The sequence below is a fragment of the Cricetulus griseus genome, chromosome 3 (genome assembly GCF_003668045.3).
Source record: "Cricetulus griseus strain 17A/GY chromosome 3, alternate assembly CriGri-PICRH-1.0, whole genome shotgun sequence".
Classification (NCBI taxonomy): domain Eukaryota; kingdom Metazoa; phylum Chordata; class Mammalia; order Rodentia; family Cricetidae; genus Cricetulus; species Cricetulus griseus.
Genome location: NC_048596.1, coordinates 251,387,849 through 251,399,867, shown reverse-complemented (window position 1 = coordinate 251,399,867; position 12,019 = coordinate 251,387,849). Strand labels below are relative to the sequence as shown.

The 12,019-nt window shown below is 41.6% G+C and overlaps 1 protein-coding gene across 2 annotated transcripts in view; it reads right to left on the bottom strand.

Moving 5' to 3' along the window:
- The window catches only part of Dusp22 (dual specificity phosphatase 22), a 53,651-nt gene that overhangs the window by 14,169 nt on the left and 27,463 nt on the right, over positions 1 to 12,019 (bottom strand). For both annotated transcript variants that reach the window (XM_027409303.2, XM_027409302.2), the window contains exon 4: positions 4,230 to 4,279. In XM_027409303.2, coding sequence (XP_027265104.1) covers positions 4,230 to 4,279 — 50 coding nt within the window. The remainder of the gene's footprint in view (positions 1 to 4,229; positions 4,280 to 12,019) is intronic.

Below are 12,019 nucleotides of genomic sequence, written 5' to 3'. Positions count from 1 at the left end.
ATTCTCTAGGATTAAGGCCAAAAAAGAAAACCAACTTTTCTGCAGTTCATAGCAACTGACAATCAGGTGACTAATGTGTCAAAGGTCACACACTTCTTTCTAAGCAGAATCAGCCCAAATTCCTGCTGTTTAGAGTTTTGCAGAGAGAGAAATATTTAATTTTTATCTTACCAGATGGGGGAGATCATTCTACCACTAAGTATGTCCCCAGTCTAGGAAATAATGCATTTTTTCCAAAGTTGAAAATCATTTTAAAAACCAGTATCTAAGTTTAAAACAGTGAGCAGTACAAACTTCCAGGATTTGTTCTGTCACTGAGGGAGGGAACAAGCACCAGAAGCTAATGTGGTCAGCCGAAGATTGCCTGTGGATAAGCTTCTGGGTTACCAATAGCAAGTTTTACAAACTACTCAAGCTTTCTCTTGCTTTTTTTTTTTTTTAAACCCAAAACATTAAAAATATTTATCTTGAGGCTGGAGAGACTGCTCAGTGGTAGAGTACTGGATTCAATTCCCAGTGCCCACATGGCATCTAACAACTCTGTAATTCTAGTTCCAGGAGATTCAAAACCATCTTCTATCCTCTGTGGGCACTGCATGTACCTGGTATACAGAAATACAAACAAGCAAAATACCAATACACATAAAATTAAAATAAATAAATCTTTTCTAAAAATGATCTATGTTAAAAATAAAATAAAAAAGCATACTGATCTCCTGGCCATCCACATTAGTTGGTGATATAGAAAGTGGAGGTTCATCGTAACCTCCTCATATTTAGTGAGTAGTAAAAACAGGAAACTCTAAATGAGTTAGATCATAGAGAGGTAAGTATTCCAACTGCCAACTTCAGGGAAAGCATTTGATTCTATCATGGAATCGCAATCACTGTTACAGTCTAAATGCCTCTTCCCCTAATGGTTTATTGGAACCTTAATTCCTAAATCTGGCAGTACTGGGAGACAGGCCAGGTGGGTATAAAGTGGGTGGGTCATGGCATAGAGCCCTCATGAATGTCTCAAGCACTGGCCTCCTCCATCTCTTCTATATAGGCACTCACTCTTTGCCTGTCCACCATAGTATTATCAAGCAGCACAAGGCTCAGCAGATGTGACTGCCCAATCTTGGACTTCAAGCTTCCTGAACTGTGAGATAAAACTTACTTGTGTTCTGTATAAGTTACCCAGTCTCAGATGTTCTGTTATAGCAACAGAAAAGAGATGAAGACACTCAATCACCTTCACTGGCAATAAATAAACAAAACTTAAGCTGTGACCAAAACTCATTTCCACAATCATTCCTGTAACTCTGAAGATACTCAGGACAGCAGACATAGCTCTATAATTTTCAAAGTGCCTAGAGTTCACAGAGATATGCTCATGTACATATGATTTTGCCTCCCCAAATCCTAGAGATGGATGTTTTCAGATGAGAGAATTTAAGTGTAGACTAGTTAAAATGACTTGCCTATGGTGGGTGGGACTGGTTCTAAACATGGGGCTTTCTGACAGCTGTCTTGTCCACTTGTCTATACTGCAGGATTGTCACTGCTTGCAATAGATCACTGTTGTGGAAGTTGAAGATGGCACTTAGCCCCTAGAAAAGCTAAAATCTTACAGCTGCTCAAACAGGCCGTGTGTCCTGACAGCACATGCCCAGGATAGTTTACTGATTAATTCCTGCCAATCAGGTATTGACACATTCAACAGCATGGTCGAATCATGGTTAGAGATGAGAGCAAAGCAATCATTCCAAAAATAGTCACCAAAACAAGGGCAGAAGATTGCTGTGGTCTTCGGAGAAAGGCAGCGCCTCACTTCCTTCCTCAGGGACCATGCCCTTCCAACCACTTCTGTTTCTTGACACGACTGGTAACCAAGGAAGTTCTCTAAAGTTGCTGCTTCTCCTTCCAGGGTAGGCTACTACTTTGTTTTCCTAGTAAAATCTTGTTTCTCCCTTTCTGAATCTTAAAGTCTTACCTCTCTTTGAAACATCAAGGGTCAGGGTAGAAACAATCCCTGACCTGGGGAAGAACATGTTTGTACCAACTTTCCATGTACTCAGTACTTTCTTGGTCTAACTCTATTCCCTCTAACCCTGTCCAACTGAACTGTACACCTACCCTACCACTCCTGCAATAAGTAGGTCTTAAAAAGTTACAGCTTGATCCATGATTTCTTTATTCTCTGGCAGAGAAGACCTAGGGATGGCTGACATTTCAGCATCTTTTAGAGAAGCTTGTCAGTTGGGACAGGAAACACAAGTATATAGTCTGCCTCAAGGACACAGATTGTATGCACTAGCACTTGTGCACAATGGAAGATGAACCCTGTGGTCTTCCAGACTCAAAAACACCATTTGAATCTGGGGCGTTTTTGATGACATATAGTAACATATAGTAGAGCTGTCATGCTGGCTCCCAACATCCAGACCAAGACAGCCAAAGAATTAAAGGCCAGGTTCAGTGGGATTTGTAAAGTGATGGAGTTCCTAGTATCTCAGCCTGCAAGGGTCAAATGCAGGCCTAGGAAACTATCACCTATTCATGCTAGGCATAATGTGGGATTGAGGGTGCTTGTTGCACTTATAACTCTAATGCTCCATCCCAGCCTATCAAGGCTGCACTATTGCTCAATGTGGATGCTGCCACTGAGGTGAGCTATAATTGTGAATCTCTCTTAAATGGTTAAAATGACAAGGAAGACCCTGTGAGGCAGGCTGGTGGACAAAGATGCTTCTGCAAGAAGCCTAAAACCTGAGTTAGATCACTGGAACACAGAATGAAAGAAGAAACCTGACTCCGGGAAGTTGTCCTGTGACCTAAGTGTACAGAATGGCACACACATGCCCAAATACTCATGCACAGACATTAAACACACACACACACACACACACACACACACACACACACACACACACACACACACACACACGGAAGGAAGGAAGGAAGGAAGGAAGGAAGGAAGGAAGGAAGGAAGGAAGGAAGGAAGGAAGGAAGGGAGCAAATAAATCATAGGCATATATTTTAGAGGAAAAAAGATAAACAGGGTTAAAATGATGTCAAAGATTTATTAAATTATGAAATCACAACAACAGACTGGTCATGGTAAACAGAAAGACGGGGTCACTCTGTTTGGCCAGGCCTTAGGTCTGTACTGTCCGACTGGGTCAGGAGGGGGTGTGTTGACATAAATTCTATGTGAACACAGACCACTGGCAATGCAGCTGGAGCAAACAGAAAAGACATCTCAGGGCAGAAAATGCACACCACAATGCTGTGACAGTATGAGGCCATGGCTATGAACTATCTTGGGAATTTTTATATTTAACATGTATATTTTCACTTTGAATACCACATTTTAGATACATTGGGTTAAGAAAATATTAGAACTAATGTTGCCTGCTTCTTTACTTGGGTATTGGGTACTGGTTGATCTTCAAGTACTTCTACTTCTTGTTTAGGACAGTCTTCCATTGGCCTAGGATTTCACTTCATGGGCTAGACAATCTCTCCAATGAGTTTCCAGAGATTTGCCAACACCCCTGGGGATCAGAACTCAGGTACTCAAGCTTGCAAGGGAAACACTTTACTAAGCCACCTTCTCGACACTTCACGTTTTGTGTGTGTGTGTGTGTGTGTGTGTGTGTGTGTGTGTGTGTGTGTGTGTGTGTGTGTGTGTGTGTGTATGTGTGCCTGTGCATGTGGAGGCCAGAGGTTGATGACCAGTGTTTTCTGTATCCCTCCCTGAACCTGGGGCTCAATAATTTTGCTAGACTCTCTGAACAATGAACTCTGGAGTTCAATTTATCTGTAGGTTCCTAGCACTGAGGTTATAGATATGTGCCTGTGCTAGTTTTTACATGGATGCTGGGGTCCTGCATTCTGGTCCTCAGGCTTGCACAGCAGGCACTCTACTGATTGAGCCATCACCCTAGACTTCAGGTCTTAGAAAGAGCCTTCCTGTGGACACTCATCCTTCATGTTTTACAGTAGGACTGGAAAATAATGAGGTGCCTCCAGCCATAGTTTGCCTTGGCTTAGCCAGTTTTGATTTCTGCAGACTCACATCCTCCTGGGGATAGTAGGACCTTCACAGATACTCACAGGTGCTTACTTTTTTGCTTCAGAATCCTGTGTTTGCATTTAAGCTGGCCCAAGAACTGCTGCAACACACACTGCATTTGTTTTTAATTTCTCCAAATAACACACACACACAAAAAAAAACTTACAGATTTTGAGATGGTGAGTCCGCTGCTGGAATACACAGGTATTTAACTCCCTGTAGAAGGATAAAAAATATATATGTATATAAACAAATAAAACTAAAAATATGATACACAGTGGAGTAAAGTATTTGAAGGAACTCAGGTCAGAAAAACCAAGAAAATAAAAAGGAGAAGTTTTTATTCATCTTTTGTTGCCAAGGAAGCGAGGAAAAACTCTTTAACTCAGGTTCCTGATTCTCTTCCATGGGCATGTTAATAATCACACTTTGATTTGCAAGCAGCAGATATTTGAGTACTTCAGTGTTAAAGCTCACAGCCCATCTTAGCACCTGTTCTCATACTTTTCTATATTTCTTTTGGATCCCGAATACCCCAAAGGAGGCACTGTTAGTCAACACCTTAAAAAGGGCTGAAAACATAGCCTTCTATGTCAATTTTAATGCTGTAAGAATTACAATTCCACTACTAGGCCTTTGAAACGTTGAAACAATGCTGCTTGCTTTGCAGAACACTAAAAGCTTGCATGATAAACTAATTTGAGGGGGGAAAATCTCCCCAAAATAATGATTTTTAAATCATGCTAAACTGGAGTTTTGTTTATAAAAAGAAACAAAACTGGTTTACTTCTCTACAGAAAAGATAGACATTGTAGTTCTAAAGTCTTCCATGTGAACCAACACAGGGCACACAGATTTCATCAACCATGGCAATGGAACACAGTAAAGGATAGATGAACCATTCATGAACTTTCTTTTATATATGCTAAACATCACAGAATCTTGTCACTATGTCTTGGAAAGCCAGAGAAAAGAACTAATTAGTATGAGAGGTCAGCTTGATGCACAATGATGATACAGACACAGCCAAGTTCCCTGGGAGAGGAAGTTACAAAACAACCTGCTTTTTAGATTTACTTAAAGTATTTCTGTAACTTTCAGTGTTGATCTGGTCACCCAGGAGGGTCACTGAAGCTGTAACTAAACAGCTTACAGTACAGGCATCTTGCCTACCCACTTTGATGCTTGGGTGCAGGCTCAGGATCAGGCCTTCTAGCTCTGGTAACCTTACAGAAGGCAAGATCTGAACTATCGGAAGGGACAGAGCATGGGAGCTCATGCTTTGCTAGTACAGGTGGAGGTAGAACACACTGGACAGTTGTATAATGAGAAAGATGAGCTTGTCCTGGGACTTCAGCATAGAACCCATTTCTTTTTCTATTTTTATTTTTTCCCAACTTTTTTATTTGAATTAGAAACAGGATTGTTTTACATGACAATCCTAGTTCCCTTCTCCCACCTGTCCTCCCCTACCCCCGCCCCCCAGAAAGAACCCATTTCTACAGCTCCCATGAGCAAACTATAAGCCTCCAACTGCCTCTTTATCTTCCCCTTTCTGCTGAAGCTGGTTCAGAGTGTGCTATGTGGTCAGCAAATAAATACCTGAATGGTACAACACTCTCCCTTGCCATTTGTCATTATTGGGGGACAGCATCATGAGAAAAGAACTCAAAAATAAAAATCAATTTTCCCTCATCATTTCTGTGCAGCTTTTCAAACTGAAAAAGGAGCCAAGTTATTCAATCATGATTTGAAAGAAAATCATTACATATAGCAGTTATTGCATCTTTCTGTATAGGTTTCTGAATCTTTGGGAAGATGAGTTTATCTAAATAGGAACATTTTGCCCAAGAGCAAATGGACTTGGCCAAGAATGGAGGATCTCGCTGCTGGCAGGAAAAGGAAGGGAAGGGAGGCAGTGGGCTCTCTTCTGTATGACCACACTGGGCAGCCAACCCCTTCTGCTTCCCTTCCCTTCCTAGGCTCCTGAAGCTGTGCTATGCTGAGAACGCTGACCAGTTATTTTAAACATTTAAAGCTCTTTCAAACCTGGTGGCATATGAGAAGACAATTTGAAGGGTAAGATACTAGAAAAGGAAGTACTTCTGACAAAAAGTCCTTTCCCTCCTCTCTTCCACTGAGATGAACAAGCCTGTAGTTGAATCCATACAACCATTGCTTCCCACAGCTCCCATGGGAGTGCCTCCTTTTTTTTTTTTTTTGGCTCTTGAGTGAGATATGAGTTAGGTGGTCAGGCCCAAAGTTTGTGAAGTCCTTCCCACATACTTCCTCCATCCTCATGGTAGGCCACACTTGCAGAGGACAGGATTCTCACGTGTACTACTGCCACCTCAATCTGGCAACTGCAGACAGTCAAAGGGCTAAGTGGATCCTCCAGGATGGCACAAAAATGCCTACCTCTCCCTCATGCTGATGGATAGACACCACATTCTAATAGGCTCTAAAGTCAGTCCAGCCTATGTACTGGGAAGATAAACAAAAACAGAGAATGAAGAGAATGGACAGAGGTTAGGCCAAATAGTGTTTTGCCTCCTGAGAGCATATGTCCTGAACCCTTGTTATCAGGGTAAGTGGGAATAATTGTGCTTCCTTTAGGCTATGCCAGATAGGGCCACATTTACCTCTGTGCTACCCGATGCACAGAAGCTTGGATCCACAAAGGAGAACCTGGCTAGTACTCTACCAGCCATAGGAAGCAGGTGGAAGGCATTCTCTGTGTGAGCCACAAGGATAAGGAAGGAACATGTTGCCATTGGAGACTCCTTGCCCTCACAGCTGAGATGGACAGGTGGCAGCTTCAGCGTCCATCTCATGCATCTTGTAAAGATGAATGTGTGGCTCTCAATTACATTTGAGGGCCCTGTGCTTTTAAAGCACAACAGAAAAAGACAAGACAATGTAGCATCAAAGACTGTATGTACAACCACAAGAAGAGTTAACTTCCTAGAATGATGCCTGGCCCATGGTAGGCATTCACTCAAAGTCTGAGTGCTGAGGAAAAGTGCTAATCAGTTCCATAAAGACGGCAGCATGAGGAGAGTGCAGGGTGTGAGTATGTGCTGTTAAGTGCCATCAGGGAAGAGGGAGAGCTGCTGGGTTTTAGGCCATGCAAAGGGCACGTTGTCTACATATGCTCTAGTGACACTCAAACAGAACACAAACCACTTCGCTATGACCTACAATAAGAAAAATGCAAATCCAGTCATGGAAGGAGTCAAAACTGTCAAAAAGGCTTAGCTGCTCGCCCCCAAGAGCATCTATTTATCATGACTTAGTCATTAACAAAGCACAGATATCTTTGAGGCCACAGAAGGCAGAACTACAGCTACCTAAAAAAGGCGTCAGATGCCTGCACATGTGCACAGCTTTACAGTTAGTTACTAATTCAGAAAGCAGCACTGAGAGCCCTGTGCCACCAGAACACTGGGCTGACTTAAAAGCACCCTTGCACTAATGTGTGGAATAGATGTTTCCTCTCTCTGATCTTTACAGAGGACTGTGCTCTGAAGAGCTTTGCAGAGAGACAGATGAAGGGTAGGATGTATTTACTTACATTATGGAAAGCACAGCAAAAAGGAGTTAAAAAAAAGAACTTAGAAACTTCAACAATCTGAAAAATATACCAGTAGTAAAAATAGCAACAGCATTGCCAGAATATGGTGTTTGCTATATATTTTTTGCCTCATGTTCCCACTAATATTTGAAACACATAAAAATAAAATTGGTTTTCTGTTCCTTGAAATGAAATTCCTAAAAAATAAAGAAAAAGAAAAAGGAAAAAATGAGCACTTCCTATGGTGTTTCAGAATAGTGAGCTGGTGGGGAAGCCAGTTAACATTTATGGAGCTATTAAATTTCAACTCACAGATTTTTAAGTCACAGAGCAGGCAGTTCGTGCTGCACTGAAACACAGAAATTGTTAGTGACCTGCCTGTACTTTAAGAGTCCCATTTGTTATAGGAAGATAAGGAGAACTCAAGTCTTTGTCCTGTGTGGCCTTCTGAGTGGACCAACATAACCAGAGAACAGCAGCAAACTGATGAGGTGGCACCATCATCGAGGGCAGGGACGGTGCAATCACTCAGTGCCCACAGTGGGTGACTGCACGTGCTAGGTATTCATCACTCCAGGAGCCACATGGCTCGAAAGCCAGAAAATACAGGACAGGAGTAAAGAGTTACAAAGATCTGCTCTGAGAAGCTTCCTGCTGAAATTTTTGTATTTGGGTTTTGAAATTACGTCAATAGACAACACTGGGTCAAGAAGAAAGTTCAGAGAGAAATGACATCAACAGACATCACTGGGGAAGAAGAAAGTTCAGAAAGCACACTAGAGGCTTGATCTGAATAAGCCAGACTGTCAGATTCTCAAATCCACAATTTTTCAGTTTTCTGTTTCAGCAAGTATAATAACCACTAAAGGTAGGTTTTTGCCTTTCTTTGGACTGAAACTAAAAATTACACTTAGAATGATAGACATACCTGAGAAGAAGGGGCCAAGCTTCTGATCACAAAACCAGGAAAGAGGCCAAACTCTTGCTTGTTTCAAGTGTGATTTCTAAAACTACCCCCACATTGCCCAGACATAGTAAGAGTCTGCTGAGAATCCAGGTGACCTGGGTGACCTGCTTTTCAGAAGATCCAGCTGTGCACAGTCATTCTCTTTCTCGTACTTATGAACAGAACTGTGTTTTACATTCACAGCAGCATGGCCGGGCCCGGAGGACATTACAGACCATACATGGGAAGGATCTTCCTTATACACAGGAGCTAAAGCTGTTCTTCTCACACGGGTGGCCTAGGGGATGTTAGAACTGGGACAGGCAGGGGGAGGGAGGGATGTGGAGAAGCCTGGCAATAGTCAAGGGGATGTTGGAGACAACGACTCCAGAATGGAGCAGGGAAGCAGAGGCGGCAACAGCAGAGAGGATGGCGGTGACAAAGTTGCTGATTTGATTACTGCACATTATATACACAGGGCAAAATATGCATAAATACTATGTACCCTTTTTTTTGTTTTTTGGGTTTTTTTTTGCTTTTTAAAAAGAACACAACCGAACCCTTGTAGAAGTTTAAAAAAAAATGGAAGAGAGTAAGTTCTGGAAGGGGCTAGAAATCCATACAATGGAAAAGTTATTTTAGCTGCCAAAAACAAAGTCACTATTAGAATTTAGTACCAGAGACAGGATGGGTGAACCAAAGGGCTTCCTCCTACAAAGACTGAGTCTTTTCTTTGATAAGCAAGTCAATTCAGATTTCCAGGTCCAAACATACAAGGCCTAATGAAACAAGGGTAGAATAAGTCTATAACCCTACCAAGAACTAATTTCACCACAGGACCAATTACTGATTCTCCACTCCCAGAAGGAAAAAATAAAATTAAAATTTGGATTGACCTCACTTGATCAGAAGCCAGTGCACAACTTTATGTACTGTTGGGAAACCCTCAAAGCCAGCTGGGCGCCCTGGTTCACATTTTTGATCTCAATACTTGGGGGCCAGAAGCAGAAGGACCAGAGTTGAAGGCCATTTTCAGCTATGTAGCGCTATGAAGCTAGCCTGAGCTACATGAGACACTGTCTTAAAACAGAAACAATCAAAACTCTAAAAACGCATAGCAAAAGTGTGTTCTGCTGGTGAAAACAACCCACAGAACTTAGGCAGGGAAGGAAATAGTTTAGTAATCTGAGACCCTACTTGGTTTGGGTTATACACACCTCCACTCTTTAGTAGTGCACTGGGCAGCCTAGATCCCTTACCTGTATGTATTCTGTACACACAGCCTCCTCTGAACAAAGCACCTAGCAACATTGGATCCCTACCTGCACTGGGATACATGTACACTCCCCTTCTATATAAATTACTCTACTCCTTATACAATCCAATTTAAACAGTTTCTAGTCAAGTATATTCCCAATGTATGCAGTATGAAGAATATACACAGTAAAGCAAAACTGTGTATGCCCAAGTAAACTTTCAGGGAGCATCCTCTACTTACTATCTTATGCCTATGTAAAATTGGACATCATATATTAAAATCATATGGGAACATGCAAGTAGAAAAAATAGATTATCACTCAATAGAGAATCATCCAAACCACACCCATTAGTAACCAAAGTTATTCTTCTCTTGAGTCCACAAAAGGGAGCCCATTAGTATCTGACCCCATGTAGCCCTGCTCTCCTGCAGTGTATTCTGATCTTTTCTACTGTGTAGCTCTGAATAGATTTCCTTCTACTTTTGCAAATCTGTGTAAGCATTCACTTCCAGTCCTTTGGATTAGAAGCCAAGAACCTGGAAACACCCAACACCCATACTGACCATGGTATCAGCACTACATTCTTCTCTATTATGGTAAAATAAACACACATAATGCAAATTTACTACCTTAAACTTATTTTACTTTTTTTTTTTTTCAGAACTAGAGATTGAGGCAAGGCCTCGTATGTGCTAGGCAAATGTTCCATTACCAAATCATTATTCCTAGCCCTCCTTTTGTTTTCTGTTTTGAGACAGGGTCCTACTAAGTTGCCAAGATTAGCCTCTGGAGTAGCTGTAGTTACAGGCCCATGGCACCAGGCTTGTTTATTTGTTTGAAGTGGAGACTCTCTATGCTACTTGAGCTGGCCTTGACCTTGTGGACTTTAGGCAACCCCCCAACTCATCTTTTAAATGCCCATGAATATAGTTATAGCCACTATACAAGGTACCATTTTCACCTGATTTTCCCAGGTGAAACATCTTCATGGCTGTAAATCACCACCATCCATATCTGGAGCATCCTCTTCTTCCCAAATCAGATTTGCTTTGCATTACACACCAACTCCTTTTCCTTCCCTGTCTATTGTGATCCCTGCAGACAACATTCTGCACTTCATCTAAACTGAAAGGTAAGAAAAACTTAGAAAAACTGGATTCTTGGAGGCCACAGATCCAAGAAATGACAAATGCTGACTTGAAACTTCCATGAGATGCACATTCCAGGTGAGACCACTTTAGTCTCCTTCGTAAGGCCTTTCTTTGAAAGGGTGTCTATTCCAAAGAGGCACTGGAGACTGGTTCTTCTATCATGTTGTGAAAGTCAAACTCTGCCTGGTCCATGAGTTTTGACTGATGTCTTTCTTCAATCTAAGAATTTTCATCCCCATAACAGTTGAAAACACTATGTTGCATTAAAGGGAAAAGAAAGTACAAGTCAATGTTACATCCTCTGGAAGAATAATCAAGAAACACACCATGTGCCATTTGACAAGGAATTAGAATACTCAGTATAGAAAATACTCAGTATAGAAAGTAAAGGATAGGTAAGGTCTAGATTCTTGGTCACTTCCTTTTAAAATTTCTAGTATCATAGCAAAAATGTCAATGGAATTACTAAAGACAATCACCAGTGAAGAACACGGCCTTGTAGTGATACTCTATAACCCATGTGTTAAGTCTAGATTATGAACTGAAAAGTTATTTTCTGAAAGTACCGATTTGCCACTGATTCTTTCTGCATGCTAAATTTAGGCAATATACTACAAATAACAACTTCCAAGAACACTGTGGTCCTTGGTGGGGCTTAGGGGGAGTGGGAAGGTCAGAGTGGAGTGGTAAGATTTAGCCTTGGGCTTGATTTTGTGAGCCAAGATGCAAATAAGAAGCCTCTACACCTGCTGCTGCTTTCAGGTTAGTCAAAAAGCAACATACATTTGACTTGTCAGAGTGACAAGACGAGGATTCTGATGTTTATTTTTGTCCAAAGTATTTCAAAGAAAGACCAAAGTGGTCTCAGTACAAGGGGTTTCCTCTGGCTCACTTCGAATGGATTTTAGGAAGGCAATGAGAGAGATCAGGGCTGCCCCACCTTCCCACCTCTTCTGGGTTTGCTTCAGTGTGAGGCTTAGTTGATGTACCAGCTGTGACTCAGAATAGCTGGGTCCAGTTTAACAT